General features: G+C 39.2%; 2 protein-coding genes across 5 annotated transcripts in view; one reads left to right on the top strand and one right to left on the bottom strand.

Moving 5' to 3' along the window:
- Positions 1-772, bottom strand: part of gripap1 (GRIP1 associated protein 1) — a 41,654-nt gene extending 40,882 nt beyond the window's left edge. For all 4 annotated transcript variants that reach the window (XM_074680852.1, XM_074680854.1, XM_074680851.1 and 1 more), the window contains exon 1: positions 605-772. In XM_074680852.1, coding sequence (XP_074536953.1) covers positions 605-652 — 48 coding nt within the window. In that variant the 5' untranslated portion in view covers positions 653-772. The remainder of the gene's footprint in view (positions 1-604) is intronic.
- Positions 750-24,163, top strand: ptpn18 (protein tyrosine phosphatase non-receptor type 18). The gene is made up of 17 exons (XM_074680855.1): positions 750-813; positions 2,838-2,913; positions 7,587-7,695; positions 7,881-7,957; positions 8,950-9,045; positions 9,160-9,198; positions 9,494-9,562; positions 9,710-9,772; positions 12,121-12,263; positions 12,658-12,724; positions 12,892-12,969; positions 15,422-15,514; positions 18,269-18,312; positions 21,332-21,463; positions 21,729-21,934; positions 22,015-22,104; positions 23,761-24,163. The coding sequence occupies exons 2-17, from the start codon at positions 2,842-2,844 to the stop codon at positions 23,832-23,834; spliced, it is 1,452 nt and encodes a 483-aa protein (XP_074536956.1). The 5' UTR covers positions 750-813; positions 2,838-2,841; the 3' UTR covers positions 23,835-24,163.
- The last annotated feature ends 1,821 nt before the right edge of the window (positions 24,164-25,984 follow it).

Consider the following 25,984-nt stretch of genomic DNA (forward strand, 5'->3'; position numbering starts at 1 on the left):
TCCTTACATTACTCTTAAACTGGTCTAACCTTGCAGAGATGAGCGTGTCTGTATGTAAACACCGTGTGCAGGTAGCATGATGCTAACAGGTGTCAGTCTGATTAGCTCCTTCTCTCTCTGCGGATAAATTTGACACACCTGGTTCCTTCTACCGTAGTTATTAATTAAACTCTTTAACGTGTTAATAAACAATGACACAGCTGTGTGTGTTTGTTAGCTGTGCCTCAGACCCCGTGACTCTCATCAGGGCGACATCCCGTGGATGCTAACATGCTAACTGACACATAAACAGACCTGAGGAGGAGGCTAGGCTAAGTTAGCAAACACCAAGCTGCCTCTTTACACAGGTCTGTGTCTTAGCTAACTGTCCCCGAGTCTGTTTGTGTTCATTCAGAGACAGAAAACTCTCCTGACACGTTATTAAAATAAAAACATCCCCGCTGTCTGCAGCAGCAGCAGCTGAGGCTAACCGTTCACCGTTCACACCCTGCAAGCTAACCGTTAGCCTCACGTAGCGGACGCTTCACCTGGATCCCGAGACCTGACAGCTCCCCGCGCGCGAGCCCGCCCACCTAAAATAAAAGCGTTGGTGATTCTTTCTCACCTGCATCCGATGAAACTCCTCCTCGGACAGAGCCTGAGACATGGCCATGGTTCACCCGGGCTGCCAGCTAGCAGGCTAGGCTAGCGGAGGAGACGGAGCGGCTAACAGAGAGGAGCAGAGAGGAGAGCACAGGACAGAGGTCTCACTCTGACGCTGTTACTGTGAACCAACAATCAACAACAGCGCTGTCTGCTGCCCCTCTGAGTGAGGTCAGTGTCCTACATGTACTTTAAAAAGTCCCTTTTAAAGCTAAATTTTCTTAATCAACATTTTTACTTTAAAGGGGACATATCATGCTGATCCCTGATTTAATACTTACATATAATGTAATAAATTTGTAAACAAGACCTTTCACCCCCTGAATTTTCAAAAAATGAGATATTGTATTTTTTCTGATATCCTAGAACGAGATTTGATGCCTCTGAAAATAGGTCATTGCCAGTTGGCCGCGAGATTTCGACCTTCGTGACGACACGAGGATCCTTTCTTTTTATTGGAGTAACCTGATAAAGCAGCTCCTCCTCTGTGATGTCAGTTAGTCACACAACCGCCACCGAGGGATACACCCACCAAGAGCCGAGTATCCCCCCTCAGATGCTGGATGCAGGGACTCTGCTCTGCTGAGCAGCTCGGCTTTACATGGTGAATTAGCAGTTAAAACACTGTAGCTTTAGCTGATGTCGTAATACTTGTAAGACTGTGATATTTGCATGCTTGTTCTGACATGCACTGTGAACCTGGACCACAATAATGCTGCGGTAATAACATAGTGAGGAACTGACGGTAGAGGCCATCTTTAGACCACACTTTCAGCATGATGGATAAAACAGACAGAGAAAAGTGAAGGAGCAGGATGGAGCCCTGTTATAGAAATAGTTTATTGGTGAAGTCTGCCTATATTTCCACGTATAAACTATACATGTTACAGTACCGCTTTGACTCACCACACTGAAGCGTCCTGAGATGATCTGTGTCCAGGTGGATTTTCTTCCTCCTGAGCTGCAGAACCGTCCGGGTCTGACTCGGGGTCCAATACAAAAGGACGTATCCTACACTCTGCCATTTTATTAGTGCTATCAATGCCTTACGGTGAAGTTTTGGCAAACAGCAAACTCGCTCGGTCTGCTCCATTCAATGTGGCGATTTTGTAAATACTGCCATGCTGCAAAAACCGCCCCCTGGCTCTACCCCCTCCGCCCCTCTGATAGAACTGACCAATCAGATCACAAAGGGCTGTGACGTTGCGAGGTTACTGGAGGTCATTCTCCAAACGGAGCGTTTCAACGAGATCTTCAGAATGGCCTAAAATGAGGATATTGAGAACGCTATTGTGGGGCAATGAAGGAACTAAATGACTTGTACTGAGGGCAGAAATGCTTTACAGGCATCCTAGTCTGGCATAGTGAAAAGGAGAAACAAGCACGATATGTCCCCTTTAATGCAACCTCATTAATCAACTATGTTGTGTCAGAAGCAATGGTATCTATACGATATTAAAATCCCAGGAGAAATTATATAAATACAACACATTCTGAGGGTAAAAGTTTGATTTAAAGGGGGTGATTTTACAAAATTGGGGGTAAAAAGTGAGTGTGATCTTCAACATACTTGCTGGAATGATGAGGTCACTACATGAGCTCTGAGGGCTGGCCAATCAGAGTGAAGGGGGTTTGTGGAGTGGAGAGCCTTAAAGAGAAAGCAGTTTTAGACAAATGCTGAAATAAGGGTTTTCTAAAATACCAAGTGAAAGAAAAAATATGGATTTTTATGAGCTGTAAAACATGTAAAAATATTACAGGGACATCAGAGGTATATAATAATGACAAAAAATACAATAACCCCTCTTTAAAGTACAAATACATTTACAAAATATTTCTACAAATCTGTGAATCTCTTTTTTTGTGATTGAAATCTGCTTTTTTATGACCCCATGAAGACATCGAAGTGACACCCTGGACTCTCTGTTCAGTCCGTTTCCTCACACTTCCTGCTTGTTTCACGTCAGAGAGGGAGAGAGGTATCTGCTGTTAAATCATTAACAAACAGAGGAGGTAAACGGAGAGGCAGGGCTCAGCGACGTAAAGAGAGAACTAAAACAGAAAGAGAGACAGAGAGGAGCCCAGTGTCATTTCACTTTGCTTGGCCACAGCTCAAACACACACACACACACTCACACACACTCAGGGTCAGGAGTGTGTGTCGCTCTCTGATGTTTGCTGGATGTTATTTGAAGCGACATGGAGCTGCTGCCCTCCCTGCTGTCCACTCTGAAGTCTGCAGATCCGGACTCTCTGGACCAGGAGTACAGCGTGAGTCTGTTTCTGTGTGACCTGACACATCAACACGTTTAGAGCCAGGATGTACAAGTTTGAAGTTAAAAGTTTAACTTTAAATCGCTGCAGAGGATGTTTTTTTTACGTTTTAGACTCAGGACTCAAAGTTTTATCTCTTTGGCTGAAGTTACGCTCACATGGTAAAACTCAGGCCCTGAAAAAGAAGTGATGAGAGTTGAGAAACTTGAGGTTAGCACTGATGGTGTAAGACATTTCAGCACATCACACACTTCTCTGTGCAGGACTCTAGTTTGTAAAGAAGTGATAACAGTGTGTAAAGCTCTCTCCAGGAAGGTCAGACTGTATTTAAATCAGCTGCAGACGGTGATCAGATAAACATCAGTTTTTCTGTAAAGTATGCAAATCTGAACCAGCAATTCAACTTCTTTGAAGTCCAGTTTAGGTTTCTTTAACACCTCTTTGACTTCAGTTTGTTGGGTTGTGTCTGCAGCCAAGTAAAAACTTTTCATCTTTGCTTTATTTCTGTCTTATGTCAGAAATGATCAGGAGCAAATATTCACTGCCCCAGAGGCCAAATGATGAAAACAACTCCTGTTTTTGTACTTTTCATGATGTAGGAGGAAGATCAGGGTATGGTTTGTGAGTCTTTGTGAAACTCAACTGTACACATAACATTTTTTTACTTAACGCCAAAAACAGCTTGTATTATTAAAAAAAGAATGAAATTAAAAATGAAAATGTATAACAAACCCGATAATTTTCTTTATACAATAAATGTTTTGCAAAACACTAGGCCGTTTCAGAAACCACAGAAAAAAAAATTAAAAACACAAAGAAAAGTTCACAAAGTAACACAAAATTTTACAGAAAGCAACTTTTTTTCCCCCAGTTACCACCATATTCATCTGCCTGAATGAAAAAATAATTTAATCAAAGATAAAGATGATTTGAAACCTCAAGAAAAATATAAGTCAGTGAGTTTAAAAACATAAAAAAAAAAAAAAACAGGATTTTAAAAAGGGAGAAAAAAAATCTGTCATTATCTATTTAAGCTTATTGTGAAAAAAGCATTAAGTTGCAAAATTTAATTTGTATATCTTTTCAGTGTTGATTTCGTAAAGTTTCCTGGAACTTTTTTGCGTTTTCTGTAATACATTTCAGTTTTAACTTGTTTTTGTATTATGTAAGGTTTTTCTGAATTTTTAGCTATTTTTGCATTTTTGAATATATTTCAATTTGCAAATGATAAAATGTAATAATGATGGTAAAACATTTTGCAGTTTTAAATTTTTATTAGTCAAGTAATTTTTCATCTGCAATTTTTTTTGCATTTTATGAAATATAAGAAAAAAAAATATTTTTTTGTGAAGTGTTTGTGAGTTTAAAATATTTTTCACTTTTTAGTATTTATTTAGTATTTTTTTCTATATTTTTGCACCATGCAAAATGGTTTTACTTCGGGGATTTTTTTGATTTATTAATTCATTTTTGTTTGGGTTTTTTTTGTTCTGGTTTTTTTTTTTTTTTTTTTTTGTGTGTGTGTGTGTGTGTGTGTGTGTGTGTGTGTGTGTGTGTGTGTGTGTGTGTGTGTGTGTGTGTTGTTTTATTTTTTTAAATACATATATTTATTTATTTGATTCTTTTTAATGTATTTTTGTTTTTTTTGTTCTTTTTTTGTTTTGTTTTATTTTGTTTTATTTTTCTATATAATTATATTTATTTATTTGATTTTTTTTGTTAATTTTTTCTTTTGTTTTATTTTGTTTCATTTTTTATATACATATATCTATTTATTTGATTACTTTATTTATTTATTTATTTATTTTTTTTTTTTTTTGGGGGGGGGGTGTTGCTCTGTTTTATTTTTTTAATTGTTTTGTTTTATTTTGTTTTATTTTTATATCCATATATTTATTTGCATTTGGTAGAATGCGTTTTGATCTTTAGCTGTTATTCTGATGTCCTTCAGGGCCACCGTACAGGCTACTACAGAACCAAGAAAAAGTGTGAGTTTAAATACTGTTGTTGTAAAAAAACTAAGATAAGTTTTTGAACAAAGCGTGAATTTATGTACAGACAGTTTATGTCAGTAAGTTTTTTAAAGGTGTGACGTGAGCAGCCTCACGTTAATTTCTATTTTTGATAAACCCTGATCTTAAAACAGCCTGGGAAGAATCACCTCGAACTTTCAGAAAACTAAAACTGAAGTGGAAACTAAAAAAAGGAAAGTGAAGCTTTAAAAAGTAGCGTCTGCTCTCGACTGTGTGACATAACATGAATATATGACTGTGGTTGGAGAGAGTTTAGACGGGGGCAGAAATAACCTGCAGGGTCTTGAGAGTCAAGTGTTTTTTTAATCTTAATCTGTCACATTACACCCAGGGTACACCACATCACCACAGGAAGACACAGAGAGAGTGCAGCATGTGTGAGATGAGTTTCTGCCAGTTTATGTTCAAATGTCAGGAAAGAAAAAAACTAAAAGTCTTTATCTACATAAAACGTTATGAAACAAAGAAGGACCCATCATGGCGCCCTGAGGGACACCAAAGCTCTCTGTGTCCTCTTTAAACTCCTCTCTGACCACAACACTGACCTCCTACAACACTTACTCCTTATTTAGCTCCTCTGCAGCTCTCAGACTGAAGCTCGTTTAAGTTTTTTGCACCTCCTCTCCGCTTTCAGTCTCTTATTTCCCGTCAGAGCGAACAGTTTGCCCAACATCACTTTTCACTTTTCACTTTTCACTTTTTACTTTTCACAACCTGTTTCACTCCAGCCGAGCAGTTTCACACACACACAGCAGGAACTCTGTCTTCCCTAAAACACTCACGGAAGTTTTTACAGCTGATGTGTTTTATCAGGAGGGATGTTCACATGTAAATGAGTCTAAAACACACACACACACACACACACACAGCTACACACACACACACACACACACACACACACACACACACACACACACACACACAGTGAAATGCATACACACAGTTTCTGCCTGTGTGTGTTTGTTTATATTGAGTTCACAGGTTGGCTGTGAAGTTTGAAGTTTGTTATTTAGCTCTAGCTTCCTCATTCTCCCTCACACACACACACACACACACACACACACACACACACACACACACACACACACACACACACACACACACACACACACACACACACACACACACACACACATGGGCTGGTTATTAACCTCCTGTAGCTTCCTTGTTGTCGTTCCTGAAATGACTCACAGTGCAGACACACCTGAGATGTTTCTGTCACAGGTTCACCTTTACACCGATGCTATCGCTCTCACACACACACATACTACACATCCGCCGCTGAAAATTGTCCCCGAGTTTGCATTTTTTTCCAGCTTATTTCTTTAAAATCAGACTCACCCTGACATTTTTCCTAAAATATTTTGATATTTTTGATTCATATTGTTGAAAAATTTAATTTATCGTTTGTTTGAATCCTCACTTCGGGCTGCAGCTAGCGGCTGATGTCTTTTTGTTTAGCTGGAAACAAGTAGAGTTAGAATAAACACTACATCTGAACTTCTTCTGAGATGCGTTCAGGTGCTGTCTGAAATTTGGACACTTTGTTGACTATATAGATCTTATAATGACTATGAAAAAATAAAGAATACACAGAAAATACTGTGTTAAAAAGGAATTGTTTGGTCATGATGTATTTAATTTAAGGGTTAACATGAATGTCTTTGAACGCATCGTGAGACAATAATGATCATACTCCATAGATCTGGGCTCTTTATGGCTTTTAAATGATATAGTTTTTATATTTTGAGCTGTAAAGGCACCAAACATCCTGAAGCTTCCATTTGCTGGTGCCATTTTACTTGAAGTCCCAAAAAGGAGCGTTTGACTCCGCCCCTTTTTGGGACTTCATCCATAAGGACGTTTTTCTGCCATAAAAAAAAAATATATAATAATAATAATAATAATAATAATAATAATAATAATAATAATAATAAAGAAAAAAGAAAACAATAAAAAAGATTTTAAAAAAAGGATAAATTAAAAAAGAAAAAAAAATTAATAAAAGAAAGAAAAAATCAATAAAAAATAGATAAAATAAAAAAAATATATAAAAATAATTAAATAAATAAATAGATAAATGAGAAAAAAAAATTCTGGAAGAAATCTGGGATTTAAAGCTCAATAAAAAAAACTCAGTGTCTCATATGAGTATCTACCATCCATATAGGTCATGGTTGCAACTTATGGGTGAAGGTGGGTGTGTAGAGAGGGGGGTCCTTAAAGAGACAGTACTTCAAATTTCCTGTATCAGCCAAAACTAAAGTTTCTGATTCAACCAGTTGGTTGAGCTGAGGTATAATCGTCAAGAGGTCATGTGACTACATCAGGTGTGTGAACCTGGAGGGGCCAAAGGTTTGTTGATGACAGAGCATGAGTAATGTTACCTTAAATTTGGAGTTTAATGTTGTTTAATCTGGGACAACTTCACCTTTTTATAACCTCAAACTGTGAACCAGGAAGCAGGACTGTGTGTTTACAGTAGAGAAAATGAGGGCATGGTGAGTGTTTTTATTTCCCAGCTGTCCTTGAAAGCACCACAACTCAGAGAAACTATAAAGGTTTTCGTTTTATAACCTTCATGATGTGTTTAATGACTTAACAGACTTTTTAAATACCTCCCTGTGTGTTTGACAGACGGTGCGTTCAAGGACCATTGCGTTAAAGAAAGACCTGGGTCTGACCTCTGAGGACGGAGCTCTGAAGGAGAACATCAAGAAGAACAGATACAAAGACATCCTGCCCTGTAGGAAACACAACGCCTCCTTCTATCCCTCCTTACCTCCTTCCTCCTCGTCTTTTTTTCTGTCTCAGGTGTTTTACTGTATCATATGTTCCAGTCTCATGTTTACAGTGTGTGTGCGTGCGTGTGTGTGTGTGTGTGTGTGTGTGTGTGTGTGTGTGTGTGTGTGTGTGTGTGTGTGTGTGTAGATGATCAGTCTCGGGTGGTGTTGTCTCCCCTGACCTCAGACTCTGACTCTGACTACATCAACGCCAGCTTCATCAAGGTCAACAACACCCCTTCTCCTCCTCCTTTACCTCCTCTTCATCCACTGTGCTTCTCTGGCCTCCTCCTTTTTGTGCTTCTCTGGCCTCTCCTCCTCCTTCTTTAGCTCCTCTTTTTTCTTTTCTAGTTTCCTCTTCATTTTTTTCATTTATTTGTCCTCCTTTCTCATTAATCCTCTTCCCCCTCCTCCTTGTCTTTCTTTCTTCCTCTTCTCTTCTTCTTCCTCTATCCTCCCCCTCTTGTCCTCCTCCCCTTGTTCCTCCTCTTTCTTTACTTTCTGGTATTCTTTCTTCCACTTTTCTTCTTCTTCTCTGCTCTCTCATACCTCCTTTTCTCCTCTTCCTCTTCTTTCTTTTCTTCCTCCTTATCTTCTTCTAATTCCTCTTTCCTGACACTTTCTTTTTTACCATCCCAATTTTCCTTTCCTCTCCTTCTTTCTCCTCTTCCTCTTTTTTTCCTTTACTTTCCAGTCTTCTTTCTTCCTCTTTCCTCCTCCTACCCTTGTCTCTTCTTCCTCTTCTTTAAGTCCTCTTTCCTTCTCCTCTTCCACTGTTTCCTTTTATTTTCTTTCCTGACACCTCCTTTTTTTACTCTCCCATTTTTCTCCTTTTTTCTTTACTCTCCCATTTTTCTCTTCCTTCTCCTTCCCTTTATCTCTTTCTTCTTTCTCCCATCCTTTGATTTACCTGTCTCTCCTGTTTCTTCCTCTCCTCTTTCCCTTCTTTTCATCTTCCCTTAGTCCTTACTCCTCTCCTCCTCAAGTCATTTTTTCATTTCGATCCTTTTTTTTTTCCTCTTTTTCTGAGAATTCATCAAAGCTCTTCGTTTTGTATTTCCACACTTATTTCTTTGTGTGGCTCTTTGTTGAGACGAGCACGCTCCCTGTGCGTCCCCCAGGTGTGTGTGTCTACCTGTGAGCTCTGTATCACCTGGAGCCTGCAGCCTCTTCACCCGTCTGCAGCTGTTTGTGTAATGTCTGTGTTTGTCCTGCAGGGGGCGTCAGCTGACAACAAATACATCGCTGCTCAGGCTCCGCTCAGCTCCACCGTGACCGACTTCTGGAGGCTGATCTGGCAGAATAACATCAAGGTTTGAGACACACACACACACACACACACACACACACACACACACACAGTTTTTGATGATTTATTCATGTGTACAGGCGGCTCTGACTAACGTCTGGATGTGTTTGTGTTTCAGGTGATAGTCATGGCCTGCAGAGAGGTGGAGATGGGGAAGGTAAATCAAACACCTTTCTCAGTTTCTGCTGATTTTCAAACCAAACTGTCTTAAAAAAAAATATCATTTATATAAAGTATTTCACATAAGAGTGTTTAGTTTATCTGCCAAATGAAAAATGAGTCGTTCTTTGTTAAAAATCATTTAAAAAATGCAACATTCATGTGAAAATCCAGACTACCTACATCCAGACTGAGTCATTATTTTTTGTGTTTTGATTATTATTTAATTTTTTATTCATCTGTCTCTGTGATAAATGTTCCAAGTTTAATTTTTGTGTTTTTGTCGAGTGCAGAAAAAGTGCGAGTGTTACTGGTCTGCACCTCAACAGTCGATTGCATTTGGACCGTTCACCGTCTACAGCGTAAGAAAACAGTTTTTAAAGGTTGAATCTACTTAAAGTGTGACATCTTAATGTTAAAACAGAAATAGATCAAATACCTTTAATTAGGTGGTAAATATTAGAAATTCATGTTTTGTATTTCTGACGTGTAGTTCTGTGTGTCTCCAGCAGGGGGAGACTCGTCCCAATGAAGACCTGGTGATCAGAAACCTGACAGTCACGTTCCAGCAGGTTAGACAACAAACTGACGTGTGTCATCAAGACTGTTTACAGCATTCAGAAAACCCACTCTTTAAAATGAGATTATCAGCAACAATAAAGGTTATTTCTAAATGCTACTTCTTAGCTTCCTGATCGGGTCCAGTAGGGCCAGGTTGTTTTACAGCACGTCTAAGTCTCTATGACAACACCACACCACCTGATGAAGTTTAGTAGGAAGAGATAGGTAGAGATCTGTGTTTTTCTCTGCTAAAAACAATTTCTGTGATTAATTTTGTAGTGATGGTGGACACTGGAGCCTAACTGTCAGACAGAAAAAGGACAGAAGAGCAGAAGACAGAGAAACAGGAGAGAGATAGAGCATGAGCTAAAGACTAAGACAAGAGCTAGAGCCCAAAATATGAAGTAGAGGCTTAAAACACTAGAAAGAAAATAAAATGCATGTTAAGGGCTCAAATGTGGGCTGAAGGCTAAAACATGAGCAAAAGGCTGAAACAAAAGCTTAAAGCTTAAATAGAAACCCAAGGCTTAAAAAACACAAGTTAAAGTCCAAAACATGCGCTAAAGGCTAAAACACATGCTAAAGGCTTACACACAAGCTAAGGGCTAAAACGCAAGCAAAAGCCTGAAACACAAGCTTAAGACTAGAACAAAAGCTAAAGGCTAAAACATGAGCTAAAGGCTGAAACACAAGCTAAAGGCTAAAAAACATGAGCTAAAGGCTAAAATACAAGCTAAAGGCTAAAACATGAGTCAAAGGCTAAAACACAAGCTAAAGGCTAAAAAACATGAGTCAAAGGCTAAAACACAAGCTAAAGGCTAAAAAACATGAGCTAAAGGCTAAAACAGCAACTGAATGCAAAAACATGAGCTAAAGGCTAAAACATGAGCAAAAGGCTTAAACATAAGCTAAAGGCTAAAAGACAAGCTAAGGGCTAAAACAAAAGCTAAACAATTAAACAGAAACTAAAGACTAAAAACACAAGCTAAAGTCCAAAACATGCGCTAAAGGCTAAAACACATGCTAAAGGCTTACACACAAGCTAAGGGCTAAAACGCAAGCAAAAGCCTGAAACACAAGCTTAAGACTAGAACAAAAGCTAAAGGCTAAAACATGAGCTAAAGGCTGAAACACAAGCTAAAGGCTAAAAAACATGAGCTAAAGGCTAAAATACAAGCTAAAGACTAAAACATGAGTCAAAGGCTAAAACACAAGCTAAAGGCTAAAAAACATGAGTCAAAGGCTAAAACACAAGCTAAAGGCTAAAAAACATGAGCTAAAGGCTAAAACAGCAACTGAATGCAAAAACATGAGCTAAAGGCTAAAACATGAGCAAAAGGCTTAAACATAAGCTAAAGGCTAAAAGACAAGCTAAGGGCTAAAACAAAAGCTAAACAATTAAACAGAAACTAAAGGCTAAAAACACAAGCTAAAGTCCAAAACATGCGCTAAAGGCTTAAACACAACCTAAAGGCAAAAATGCAAGCAAAAGCCTAAAACACAAGCTTAAGACTAGAACAAAAGCATGAGCCAAAGGCTAAAACATGAGCAAAAGGCTTAAACATAAGCTAAAGGCTAAAGGACAAGCTAAGGGCTAAAACATGGGCTCAAGGCTAAAACATGAGCTAAAGGCAGAAACATGAGCTGAAGGCTTAAAAAAAATGAGTTAAAGGCTTAAACAGCAACCGAAGGCTAAAACATGAGCCAAAGGTTGAATTTCATGAGCAAAAGGCTCAAATGTGAACTTGAGGCTAAAAAACAAGCTAAAGGCTAAACTAAGGTACAAACTGACAAAGTTAGCTTGTTGTCAGGTTTCAAAGCGTAGCTCTACCTAACTGTTGATAAATACTTTACCTCCTAGAGTTGGATCTGGGAAAAAGTTCACGTGAACAAAGAAAAGTAGAGTTAAAAAGGAGATCGGATCTACATTCATTTCCAAAACAAACACATGACTTGATCAGAGTTGTGTCTTCACGACAGTGTGTGTGAGACTCTGAGCTTTGCTGAAATAATGAGGTCATCACATCAGGATCTGCTTATTGCTTTATGACACGTTGGAGGATCAAGCCTCAAACACAAGTTCTGCTCACATCTCTTCCCTTAACAGGCCTCCAGAGGGCTGTCCAATCAGAGTGAAGGGGGTTAGTGGAGCGTGGAGCCTTAAAGAGACAGTAGCTGAAACAAAGAGTTTCAGACTGAGGCTGAAATAAGAGTTCACTGAAAGACTACGGGGAGAGAAATAGAGATTGAACCGAGCTGTCAAGCATGTTACGATACTACAGGGGCACCAGAGGGACAAAATAAAGACTAAACAAAAACCCCTCATTATCTTTTTCCCCCTCTTCCTCCTCTTCCTCAGGACTCTCGGTCTCTGGTCCAGTATCAGTTCCTCTCGTGGCCTGATCACGACGTCCCCTACGAGGCCTCAGGAGTCCTCGACCTGCTGGAAAGAGCCAGAACCAGCCAGGGAGCACGCACCTCGCCTCTGCTGATCCACTGCAGGTACACACACACACACACACACACACACACACACACACACACACACACACACACACACACACACACACACACACACACTCCAGCACCTCTAAACGGCTGCTAATTCCACATCATTACTGACGCTTGTTTACGCCAGTGGAACAGATCGCAGGTCAGATGGTCATTAACATTCAACAGGCCGCATCACACATATGGAACACACACACACACACACACACACACACACACACACACACACACACACACACACACACACACACACACAGACTCATAAATGTATACTCAGAAAGCAGGAGGCTGTGAATATGCAGCAGGTAACACCTGCTAACGATGGCACTGCTAACATCCACGCTACATCTGTTCCTATGTGTGTGTGTGTGTGTGTGTGTTACAGCGCGGGCTGTGGGAGGACAGGAGTCATCTGTGCTCTTGACTACATCCATGACCTGCTGGTTACCGGGGTAACAAATTAAAAAACACGTCACATGACCGCTCTAACTTTTAACTGTCTGCAGCTGCACGCTCTAACCACCGGGGGCAAATTCATGATTAACAGTCGTGCGTTTGTGTGTGTGTGTGTGTGTGTGTGTGTGTGTGTGTGTGTGTGTGTGTGTGTGTGTGTGAGCAGCAGATCACAGCAGACTTCAGCATCATGAAGATCGTCCTGGAGCTCAGGTTACAGAGACCGTCTGCTGTGCAAACTAAAGTAGGTAAAGTCCTCACTTCATTCGGGGACACAAACACTCTAAAAACACGATCTACCATTAATTTTGATTAAACCTCACTTCATTAAAAAATTAAAGTTAAATTCAGTCACAATTTAAAAATGGAAAAATAAAGTAGGACTGTTACCAAAGTTAAATTTAATATCATGAGGGTAAATTCAAAGAAAGTCTAAATAATGTTGATTAGTGAGGTTAGGAGATTAAAGTTGATTTGATGCATTACTTTTTCAGATTTAAGGGAAAATAAAGTGGCAATAGTACAAATTTACAAAGTCAAAATCACATCAGTCAAAAAATGTGTCATAAAGAGGAAAAAAAACATACAGATGTGACGGTTATTGAGGATGATTTGGTTTGTTTACAGTTTTTTCCAGAGAGAGCTATTAAAATATAACTTTGATAAGTCAGTATTTTCACATCATGAGGTTTAAATATTGTTCCTACAGCTCCTCAAATCTGTGACCATAGTTAAGTTTCACTTTCTCTTCTCTACATGTGCTCCTTTCACTCATTCTGCCCCTCCTCCTCTGCTGCTCTACTGTGAGTGTTGCTGGTTAGACCTGTGCAGTATGAGCTTAAATGAACTGTATTAGATGAACATCCTTACTTTTAAAAAGTGTCAAGAGTTTTGACTCAAGTTTGTGACTCTAATCCTGGAAATCTGTGAAGAAGAAGTGAGTGAACTTTTATTTCTGTAAGTCATGGTATCAGGCGCTAAACACCAGGAGCTGTCAGGCTGTTCAAGCCGGAGACGCAGAGATATTTCCTCATATCCTCCCCATCTATTTTCCTCACGGATGAATTTTTCAATCTTTTTCCCTAAAAGTAACACAGCACCTCATTTTTTGATTTTGAGGTCGCACCTGGCTATTCGTCGCAGGACAGTGTTAAGCTAGGATATACACTCACCGGCCACTTTATCAGGTAGGCCTTGCTAGTCCCGGGTTGGACCCCCTTTTGTACATTGGTACACTGTGCTCATAAAGGGATGGACATGGTCAGCAACAATACTCAGGTAGGCTGTGGACTTTTTTTTTCTTCTTTTTTTTCTTTTTCCTTTTTTCTCTTCTTTTTTCCTTTTTATTTCTTTTTCCCTTTTTTTGTCTTTTTTCTCTTTTTTTCTTTTTTCTTCTTTTTTCTTTTTTTTTCTTTTTTCCTTTTTCTTTCTTTTTTCCCTTTTTTCTCTTTTTTCCTTTTTTCTTTTCTTTTTCTTTTTTTCTTTTTTCCCTTTTATTCTCTTTTTTTCTCTTTTTTTTCTCTTTTTTTCCTTTTTTCTCTTTTTCCTTTTTTCTTCTTTTTTTCCTTTTTCCCCTTTTTTCTTTTTTCTCTTTTTTTTCTTTTTCCTTTTTCTTTCCTTTTTCCCCTTTTTTTCTCTTTTTTTCCTTTTTCTTTCTTTTTTTCATTTTTTCTCTTTTTTTATTTTTTCTTCTTTATTCCTTTTTCTTTTCTTTTTTTTTCTTTTTTCCTTTTTTTTCTTGTTTTCTTTCTTTTTTTCTTTTGTCCCCCCTTGTTTTTCTTTTTTTCTCTTTTTTTCTTCTCTCCTTTTTTTCTTCTTTTTTCCTTTTTTTCCTGTGGACTTTAAACCATGATCAGTTGGTACTAAGGGGCCCAAAGTGAGCCAAGAAAATATCCCCCACACCATTACACCAGCAGCAGCAGCCTGAACCGTTGATACAAGGCAGGATGGATCCATGCTTTCATGTTGTTGAGGCCAAATTCTGACCCTACCATCTGAATGTGGAGCAGAAATCCAGACTCATCAGACCAGGCAACGTTTCTCCAATCTTCTATTGTCCAGTTTTGGTGTTGCTGTGTGAATTGTAGCCTCAGTTTCCTGTTCTTAGCTGACAGGAGGGTCACCCGGTGTGGTCTTCTGCTGCTGTAGCCCATCTGCCTCAAGGTTGGACGTGTTGTGTGTTCAGAGATGCTCTTCTGCAGACCTCGGTTGTAACCAGTGGTTATTTGAGTTACTGTTGCCTTTCTATCAGCTCCAACCAGTCTGTCCTTTCTCCTCTGACCTCTGGCATCAACAAGGCATTTTGTCCCACAGAACTGCTGCTGACTGGATATTTTCTCTGTTTGGGACCATTCTCTGCCATGTGATTGGCTGATTAGAGGTTTGTGTTAACGAGCAGTTGGACCGGTGTGCCTAATAAAGTGGCCAGTGAGTCTAAACTTCAAGCTAAAGTTTTCATTTTGAATTAAAGTTGATGACAGCAGTGTGGCTCTGGAGTAGAAGAGTCCTGGGCTGAACACACACCTGTGTGTGTGTGTGGCTCCTCCGTGAGGGCTCAGGTGAAAATAACGTGACACAACGCTGAAATTTAAAACATGTTGAAACTGAAATGTCACACTTCCTCCTCTGAATCTGAAATGATGAGAAGTCCTGAGTGTGAAAAGAAAATCTGTCTCCTCCTCCGTCCTCTCCTTTAGGAGCAGTATCAGTTCGTCTTCACGGCCGTCGCCTGTTTGTTCCAGAGAGTCCTCAGGTCGGCGAGCCGCCCCGCGTACTCCAACCTGCCCGAGGTAAAACACAACGTGTTAATCTGGGAGTGAAGGGAGGATGAGATCAGATCATTTTGGAGGAGCAGAGGGGGGAAGTGGACAGAAAGCAGCTGCTGAAAGAGGAAGTGTTCCTGCTCACTTCCTGTATGTAAATTCACAGCAGAGAGAGAAAGCTTTTTAAAGTGTGATCAGCGTTAGAGACAGACTCTCCTGAAGCTAACGACAGAGCAGCAGACCACTCATGCCGACAGGTGAGTTCACCTTTACCAGCTTTAAACCTGCAGACCCAGCTCTGCAGGAACGACAGATTCGTTTGATTCCTTTAGTTTACTGACGAGCTGCAGATTAACGTCTGTCCTCAGTCCGTTTGCTGCTGTTTGACTCTGTCAGTTTGCTCTGCTGCAGGGTGGAGACACTTTATGCTGCTTTAACAAGTGTTTGGAGAACAAGGTCGAAATAAATGTGTTATGCAATGGGATTATAATGAAAATAAAGTCATAATCTGGAAAAGTAAAAAAAATTAAAGTCTAATTTGAGTGAAAAAGTTATGAGACCAAAATTGGAACAAAGTCGAAATGTTGCAGGGGTAAATCTGGAATAAAGTCGTGCCGTGATAAGAGACTAAAATCAGAATAAAGTCAGTGTGTTATTAGGTGATAAGAGCCAAAATAAAGACAATATAAACTCTATTACAAGAGGCTATAGTCAGTGATAAGTAGATATGCTTGGAGAGATGAAAGTTGAATTGTTCAGAGATTGTTCAGAATGTGAATTAGGTCAAAACAAAATCATTATGTTACAAAAGACTAAAACCATAATGAAGTTGATATGTTACAAGAGAATAAAGTGGTAATAAGTTAAATGTTTGAAAAGACTAAAGTCAGAATAAACTTTTAAATATCAAAAGAAACATAAATCAGCATGAATCAAAATGTTAAAGGTCCCATATTCTGCAAAAATCACTTTATCAAGTCTTTTAGTGAAATTTGTGGGTCTTTGTCTTTCCTCCCAGCCCACAAAATGTGATATTTAATGACCAAACCTGTTCTTAGTAGAGCTTGTGAATGTAAAATCCTGACCTAAAACGAGCTGTTTGGATTTTGGGGATTCGCGGACGTCAGTGATTCCCTTTTTTTGACCAATCAGGAGCAAGTCTGACCTGATTGGTCCACCGGAGCAGATACCCCCCCGGGAGGAGAATGCCAAAGTTGAAGAACCATCACTGCTCTGTTTTTGGCTGTAAACAGCCACATAGTTCCATGCTCAAGCTTCCCATCTCAGAAGAAGACAGACTAAGTGTCTAGAGTTCATTTATCAGGAAATGTTCCCGCTACACTCAGTAAAACTGAGCATGTGTGTGCTAGTCACTTCACGGCCGACTGCTTTTCCAACTTTGGACAGTCCAACAGAGGGCTAGCCAATAGACTGGTCCTGAATCCAGGCGCATTACCAACCATCCTCCAACAAACCTGGGACCCTGGAAATGTGAGTATTTTAAATGCTGTGTGCTGTGGAGCAGATGGAAGAGCTTTTCCTCAGTGTCCCCCCTGTCTCTGTGTTAGCTTCAGGATGCTAACTTTAGCTGCAGTTAGCCTGTTGTTTTAGCCTGTAATATTACGGTAAACGAGCTTCGTTGTTTTCTAAACATTGTGCACTCGGAGCTCGTGGCGCCGCTCTCAGTGACGTGGAAGAGCGGGGCGGTATCAGCGGTGGCTCATTTACATATGAAGGCCACGCCCACTAAATCAGAGCGTTCTGAACAGAGGGGCTATGAGAGCCTGGAAACAATGCTGCTGTGCTTGATTTATTGGCTTTTTGGACCAAAACATGTTACTACCATTTCATGAAGACATCAATGATTCATATTAAACTGCAGAAAAGGAGCAGGATATGGGACCTTTGATCAATATTTAATACAGAATAAAATAAAAAAGTTAGGCAGGAATAAAGTCTGAACAAAGTCGTTATGATGCAAGAAACAAAAGTGATAATTAATTCAAAATGTTAAGAGAAACTTAAGTTAGCGAAAAATTGTACATATACAAGAGACTAAAGCTAAAATTAAGTCAAAATGTTAACGGAGAAAGTTTGAATAATTTTGAATCGTTATGTGAGACTTTGGATAAAGTCAAAATGTTATGAGAGACTAAAATTGGAATAAAGTCGAACTGTTAAGAGAGTCTATAGTCAAAAAGAAGTCATGTTACCTCATACTAACTGTTGAATAATGTGTTTTCAAAAGTTAGATATTAAGAGATTAAAGTAGTTATTAGGTTGAAACGTTAAGAGACTGAAGTCAAAATAGAGCCTAAATGTTACATGAGTCTCAATTTAGATTTAAGAAACATTGAGAGACTGAAGTTGGAATAAAGTTGTTTTGTTTTCAGAGACTAAAGAAAAAAGTTTTGGTTCAGATTTAGGAACTGTGGTCTGATGAGACCTTCATGGTTTCCATTTGAGGAAACACCTGCAGGTTCAGAAGGAAGCTGATCTTTATGAAGTTTCTGTTAGAAGAAGAAAAAAAAAACACCTTCCTTAAAGGGACAGTTCCCTTTTTTTGAAGTGTGGTTAAATGAAACACTTTCAGTTGTGGGAGTGTGTGACCCTCAGGGGACCCGGGTCTATGGAGGCGTCTCCGATGTGTTGAGAGTCTGATCTGAGCGTCAAATAAACGACGTTTGGAGAAAAAAAAAAAACAAGTCAAAGATTTTAAAACTGCTCAAAACCTGAAGAAGGAAAGTGATTAATGAAAACTGTTTTCTGTTTGTTCATCAGGGGAAGAAAGAAGAGAGGAAAAAAAACACTTCATCCTCTGACAGGTACCCGTCCATCCATCCATCCATCCATCCATCCATCCATCCATCCATCCATCCATCCATCCATCTGTCCGTCCGTCAGTCTGTAGGGTTTCTCAGCTCGAGGTGTCGGATTTACACTTCCTCGGCCTCCATCTTCAGCCCCATATGTTCCCACCTCTCCATGGAAACGAGGGGAGACAGGGCAGAGAGGAGGAGGACGGAGAGCAGAGGAGAGGAGGAGGTGTGGAGGAAAGGAAAGACTCGACAGGGAGCAAAGAGAGAAAGGAAAGAAACGTGTAGAAAGATGTAGCAGCAGAAATGATGTGTTAAAGGAGGAGGAGAGGAGAAAAAACAAAAGAAAGGGAGCATAAGGAGAGGAGGAGGAGGTGAGAAACAAGGGAGGAAGGAGGATGAGACAAGGAAACAAGGGAAGGGAAGGAATAAAGGTTGAAAAGAATATTTGAGGAAAATTAAAAAGTGGAAAGAAAACAAGAGGATTTGAAGAGCGAAGGAGAAAAATGAGAGGAGTGTAAAAAGAAAGAATTAAGGAAGAAGACAAAGAAAGGAGAGAAAACTAGGAAAGGAAGGAGAGGGAAGGAGATAAAACTAGACAAGGAGAGGAGAGAACGGGGGTGATGATGATGATGATGATGTGGAAGTTTATCTCGTGGGACCGTTCAGAGCACCTGGTCAGACCACCCTGGTTAAAAGCAGCGTTGCCATGACAACGCAGTTACACAGCCCGAGCAGGAAGTGGAGATTGTGACGACTTCCTGCTGAGTCGTAAACACGGCAGAGTGAGGTGTAAAACTGACAGGAACTGGATCACACCCTCCTCTTAGTTTCACTTTAGACCCACTTTCAGCAGAACTGGTTCTGGTGCAGAAGAGTTTCATGACTTGTCTGTTCTGGATCAGGTCTTACCAGCTTATTCTGGATCTTGCAAACATTTTTTGGGATCAGGCACAGATCTCCCTGTGATCTCACAAAGGTCTTTCAAGATCTTACAGTAGATACTGGAAATCTTCCTGAAGCTCGTCAGAATCTTGAAAGAGTTTTTCGAGATCACACAAAAGTTTGTCATGAGTTCCAAAAGTATGAGAGACTTCAGGGACTTTTCTGGAGAACTGAAGATCCCCCTGTTCCTTTGCAACCCTGAAAACCTTTTGGAAGTCCTCAAGGATCTTTGAGTTTTAGAGAAGTTTGAGAGAGGTCTTCAGTCTTTTGTTGATAAGACTTTCTGGTTTAGGTCTTGCCAAGTTTTTCTGGATCTTGCAATTTTTGTATGTCTAGAGGGAGTTTTTGCAAAATTCTGATGGACTTTTGAAAGATCTAAGGATTTCATTAATTTGACTTGTCTCTCTTGAAAAAGCTCTTCATAGTTTATTCTAGATCTTGCAAATATTTTGTAGGATCAGGCATAAATTTCCTGAACAAAGGTCTTTCATGATCAAACAAATGTCTTCCAAGGTCTTATAAGAGATACTGGAAATCTCCCTAAAGCTCATCGGAATCTTGAAAGAGTCTTTCTAGATCACACAAAAGTTTGACGTAAGTTGCAAAAGTAAACAGGGTATGGGACCTTAAGGGCTTTTCTGGAGAACTTACGAGTTTCTTGTACCTTTGCAATCCTGAAAAACTTTCGTAAGTCCTCAAGGATCTTTGAGTTTTAGAGCAGTTTTAGAGAGATCTTATAAGACTAAGATAAGACTTTCTGGTTTAGGTCTTGCCAAGTTTTTCTGGATCTTGCAAGAACTCCACAGGATACTGCAATCACATTTTGAATCAAGAAAAAGGTCTTTATGGTCTCAAAGAAGCACAACATTTTTCCCAAAGATCTGACAAAATTTTCCAGATATTTCAAATAATGCTGGACAGATCGTTTAAGATTTTCAGGATTCACAAAGAAGAATGGGAATCCCACAAAAGTTGATCAAGACCACAGGGTTTGAAGGTCCTGAAAGAGATTTTCAAGATCACACAAAGGTTTATCAGGAGTTTGAAAAATTTTATGTCTGAGAAAAGTTTGTCAAACATCTGGGATCATGTTGTCCATCCTCCATCCTGAAATTTTTTTTGCATGTCCAGAGGGTGTTTCTGCAAAATTCTGATGGACTTTTGAAAGATCTAAGGATTTCATTGATTTGACTTGTCTCTCCTGAAACAGCTCTTACCAGTTTATTCTAGATCTTGCAAATATTTTTCAGGATCAAGCACAAATTTCCCTAACAACATGATCAAACCAAGGTCTTTCAAGATCTTACAAAAGCTACTGGAAATCTCCCTAAAGCTCATCAGAATCTCGAAAGACTTTTTCCAGATCACACAAAAGTTTATCGTAAGTTGTGAAAGTTAAAATGTAGAGTAAAAAGTGTGAAAGACTTTAGGGACTTTTCTGGAGAACTTGAGATCCTCTTGTTTCTTTAACAATCTTGAAAAGCTTTTGTAAGTCCTCAAGGATTTTTGTGTTTTAGAGCAGTTTTAGAGCAGACTTTCTGGTTTAGTTTTTGGCAAGTTTTTCTGGATCTTGCAAAAGTTTCTCAGAACTGGTTTAAGTTTCTCTGGACCCCCTGATCCAAAACCAACCATTAGCATGTTAGCTCTCATGCTAAAGGTCCTGTATGTTGAAATGAGCCTGGAAACGAAGCTGCTGTTTGTTCTCTGAGTTAGTTTTACTGTTGATGTTGTTGTGGGTCACACAGGAACTGAACAAAAGAGATACAGATACAAACATCCTCCTCTGTACTGACACCTCTCTCACCACGTTTTCACACACACACACACACACACACACACACACACACACACACACACACACACACACACACACACACACACACACACACACACATTGGGGTATTCTGGTCAGACCATCACAGCATTAGAATTATTTTTGGACTTCCTGGTGAGATTTGTCCTCAGTTTAAAGACATCTGAACCTTTTTTTTAGCGGTTAGCGGCTCAGTGGTTAGCCTAGCTTAGCAAGGAGACTGATATCAGAGGTTAACCCTTATTCCTTTATCTGTGTCTCTGAACCCAGACTGTCTCTGCAGACGAACATGAGTGACACGTACGCTGTGGTCAACAAATCAAGACACTCCCAGCCGCCTACAACAAGCCCCGCCTACTCTGTCGTTAACAAGCCCAGGTCAGGCAGCAGCAGCAGCAACAGGTATGGAAACACTACAACACTAAACATGAAGCCAATGTAGAAGTTTTTAAATCTGCAGTTCCTGAAGTGTCCACTAGAGGCTGTGCAGAAACAGCAGAACCCACATACACAGCCATTCAAAAACCAGAACTAAACACGTTTACAGCTTGGTTCAAATTATGATTTCAGCCTGAACAGATCATCTCTCCATCAGCGCACGCTGAACGGGGGAGGAGTTATCAGATCAGTTTTTAAAGTTTTGAGTTTTTTGTCATTAACCCTTTAGGACCCTCCCTTTATCGCATCATTATGACAACGACGGCCCGGGGTCGTCAGCCGCTCCAGTCTACAGCACCGTCAAACCACGAGCCAAACCGCTCAGCCAGCAGCACTCAGCCACACCCATTTATGACACTGCAACACCAGCCAATCACAGACCAGGGGAGGGGCCAATAGCATCAAAAGATAACGGGGAATATCAGCTGTTACCAGGTGAGACAGAGAGGAGGTACAGGTGGACTGAAGGAGGTTGAGGGGGAGGTAAAGGTGTGACTCTCCTCTTTCTCTTCCAGCTGATCTTCCTCCTCCAACTGACGATGACTATGAAGACGTCACCTGTTCAGCCCCAGGAACAGCCAGCCTCTGCTCACCTGGAGGGATCGGTCAGTACACCTGTGTTTGTTTTAAAGGAACAGTCCCAGACAGGCTTTTTCTCTTTCTGGATCTTGCGGGCAAAATTTCAACTGACTTATACAAAGCTTCTGGAAATCTAGGAGAAGATTATTAAGATCCCACAAAGTTTCTTGAAATCTCACAAGATTTTTTGTCTCGATCTGGAATGAGTTGACAAGATTAACAAGATTAACCAAAGGCTCTCATACTCCTGCATAAGTTTTTCGAACTCAAAGATTTTTCTAGATTTTGATGTCATAAAAAACAAGTATTCTTTCAAAAACTTTGAAATGCTTGCAAATAAATTAAAGTCAAAAATTTTCTGGATTTCAAAATTTTTACACATTTTTGTAAATCTTTTAAATTTTCAAAATTTATTAGAATTTTTTTTTTAATTTGAAATTCCACAAGTGACTGGCAAATTTTAGTTGTTTTTTTTTTCTTTTATTTTAGCAATTTTTTGGACTTTTTTCAAGGTTTTTCAAATTTCCAGTTTTTTTAAAAAAAGAATATGAAATTAAATTTTTGCAAATTAACTTTTTTAGATCATGAAAAATGTACAATGTTGAGAATTTTCTACATTTTAGAAATTCTTGAAATTTTTGCAAAATTTTGAACTTTCTAAATACTGTTGAGATTTTTACAAATTTATGAAATCTTGTTTGCAAATTTTCATGAATTCAAACTATTTTTGCAGTTTTTTGAAATTTAAAATGTTTTAAAATATTTTCACATTTTAAATAATTTTTCAAATAATATAAATAACATTTATTTTTTAACTTTTGCAAATTTTTTACAATTTTTGGAAAATCTGGGAAATTTTGAAGTTACATTTTTTTGCAAATCAATGAAATATGGGCAAAGTTTTGAAACATCAAAATTTGGGGAAGTATTGCAAATTTTGGCACATTTTTAAAAATATATTTTATTATTTTACAAAATTTTTGAATTGAAAATTTTTGAAAAGTTTGCCAACTTATTCAAATTGCATTAGTTTTTTAAATTTATGAAATTTGTCAAATTACAAATTTATATTTTTTTAATGTTCGGAAATGTATTGAAAATAAAACTAAAATAAAAAAATTCTATAAAAAACTAGGACATCACTTGTACAATTGCATGAATTAAAGAAACTTTGTTGTTGATTTGTTTTGATAGAATGGTTAGACTTTCATTAGATTTTAACTATGCGTACAGTTTTTATACACTTGTTGTCTTTATTGTGAAGATAAAGTAGATTTTGTTGCTCCTGAATGATTTTAATTCAGGTGAGGAAAAATGGCTCCTATGAAAGTGAAGGTTGCAGACCCCTGTTTTACCCAAACAGACGTTTGATACATGTCGAAATAAAGACACTTGTTCAGTCACATGACTGAAACAGCTTTGATTGTTCAGATAGAAACAGGAAGAAATGAATGCAAAACAGATACAGGAGGAAGTGACCACAAAGGTTACTGAGGACATCAGCGCCCTCAGACCAAACGTGATGCAAATCTTCGGCGCAGGATAACAAAGCTGATGCAAAGACGTGAACGCAGTTTGACTCTGTGTTACTGTTTCTCTGACGTCTCTCAACACTAAGATCTTACGGTCAAACCAAACTCAGAAAAGAACATTGAAATGTCCGTTGATCTCCTGTTTTTCAGGGTTTAACTGTCGAGTCCAGAAGCCCAGAGGACCCAGAGATCCTCCTGCTGAGTGGAGCCGGCTGGAGAGATGAAACCCACCAAGCTGGGCCACCTGGTCTGGGCTGGATCATATGAGACTGTGTGAGCTGGTTCAGAGCTCTGATCCAGACTGGGACAATTTTAGTTTGAGGTTTCTTTACCCTGCTGTCCGTTTGATCGTCACTGAGATGTTTCTGTCTGTAATATTTAATAAATCTTAAGTTCAAGTTTTATTCTAGAGACACATGTTTACCCGTTATTCATTCACATATTCACATTAAATACATTACATGGAGGTATTCTACTCCCATTTTAGATTTTTTTAACATTGTATTTTTTTCCCTTTTTTCGTACTGGAATTTCTCAGATCATTAGGAAACAAATAAGCAAAGTCAAATCTGTATTTTGAATATCAGCAGTTATTGTTGATTGTTAGCGGTCAAACCTGGTCAACTGAGGTTGGATAAAGACGGCACTCTTTGGGGTGCTGATTCAATTTAAATTGTCAATATTTACATTTTTTCCTATTTTTAGTTTGCTTTCTAACACCAGACCATGTGAAAAAGTTAAAAGAGGAAGATGATTCCTACAGACTATATCAGGAGCCATATTTTCCCATAAAATGCACATCACAAGAGTCAGAGAGAAACATTTCACTCTCAGCTGGATAAAGTGGTAACTTTTTCCAGTCCACTTTATAAAGAAAGACTGAAATGAAGAATTTGAATTTGATTTTTTTTGACAAAGAATCCTTATTTAGATTTTGTCAAAGAAAAAAATCTTGTGATATTGATTTTCGATTTTTCTCCCACCCCTACTAACTCGCCTGAAGGAATGAAGCTAATACGGTGAAAGTGGCTCAAAGTGGCGAAGTTAGCAACACTGCATAAACATGAAGATGAAGAAACTGTGAAGTTTGAGAGGTGTCATCTGTCAGTTAACAGTCAGAGGAGAATCGACCAATCAGGAGCATGCATGCAAAACAGTCTGTTTGCAGAGCAACAGCAGGAGTTCTAGAACTCTGATGTCATAGACAGAATTCTGTCATTGGTGGAGTGTTCTTTATATCAGAGTTGACTTGGCAGAACTCTGAAAGTCAGACCTGTATGACAAGCCCTTTAAACATTTAATAGCTAGTCTGGATATGTAATACAGATATCTGCAATTCAATTCTTCCTAGTCAAACTGAACATTTCAGAAATCCACAATGACATTATTCCTATCCACAATTGTAATTTCAGATATCAACAACTTAATTCCTCCTAGGACAAATCACGCCCCTTTCCCCATTCATGTGTGTGGGGTTTCTCATTACAGATATCTTAAATTCAATTATGGATAGCCACAATGTGAGATGTGGATATCTGCAACTAAATTATGACTATCCATAAATCTCGTTGCAGATATCTACAATTTCATTCCGGGTAGTCAAAATTCCAAATCAAGTTATCTTCAACCCCCTTCCATTATAGATATCTATAATAGCATTTATAGATATCTATAACAGCATTTTGACTAGTCAAAATGCTGTTATAGATATCTTTAATCACATTTTGACTAGTCAAAGGAAAACACAGGTTTGTGTTTCAGCTCCAGGACAGAAGTTCCACTCCTGACCTCCAGGAGGCAGCAGCGATGCATGTGACACTGGGAGGAGAGCCAGAAACACACACACACACACACACACACACACACACACACACACACACACACACACACACACACACACACACACACACACACACACACACACACACACACACACACACACACACACACAGTAGAGCCAGAGCCAGGACGAGTGTAAAGGAAGAGAAAGAACACACACCAAGGGAGGAAGAAGATGGTTTCAATTAAAGCTTTGGCAGGACTCTGTGTGTGTGCCTGTGTGTGTGTGTGTGTGTGACCTCATCAGATCTGAATCAGGTTACAAATGATACCAGTGGTGATTCAGCACACACACACACACACACACGCACACACACGACCTGTTCAGCATGCTGAAGCTGTGTCGTTGTGTGTTTTCATTCCCTGTGTCTGTACGTGTGTGTGCGTGTGTGTGTGTACACCTATCCTCATTCACTCCCATCATGCTTTGCTGTAACCTGTCCAACACACACATTCTGGTCCGTCACTCATTCTGATCTCAAAAACCACTAAGTGCAACTCTCTCACTGCCAGCTGTGCACACTCCACTTACTGC

Source organism: Halichoeres trimaculatus, unplaced genomic scaffold, assembly GCF_033239565.1.
Source record: "Halichoeres trimaculatus isolate MK-OKI-2021-1 unplaced genomic scaffold, fHalTri1.1 fHalTri1_scaffold_11, whole genome shotgun sequence".
In the NCBI taxonomy this organism is placed as follows: Eukaryota; Metazoa; Chordata; class Actinopteri; order Labriformes; family Labridae; genus Halichoeres; species Halichoeres trimaculatus.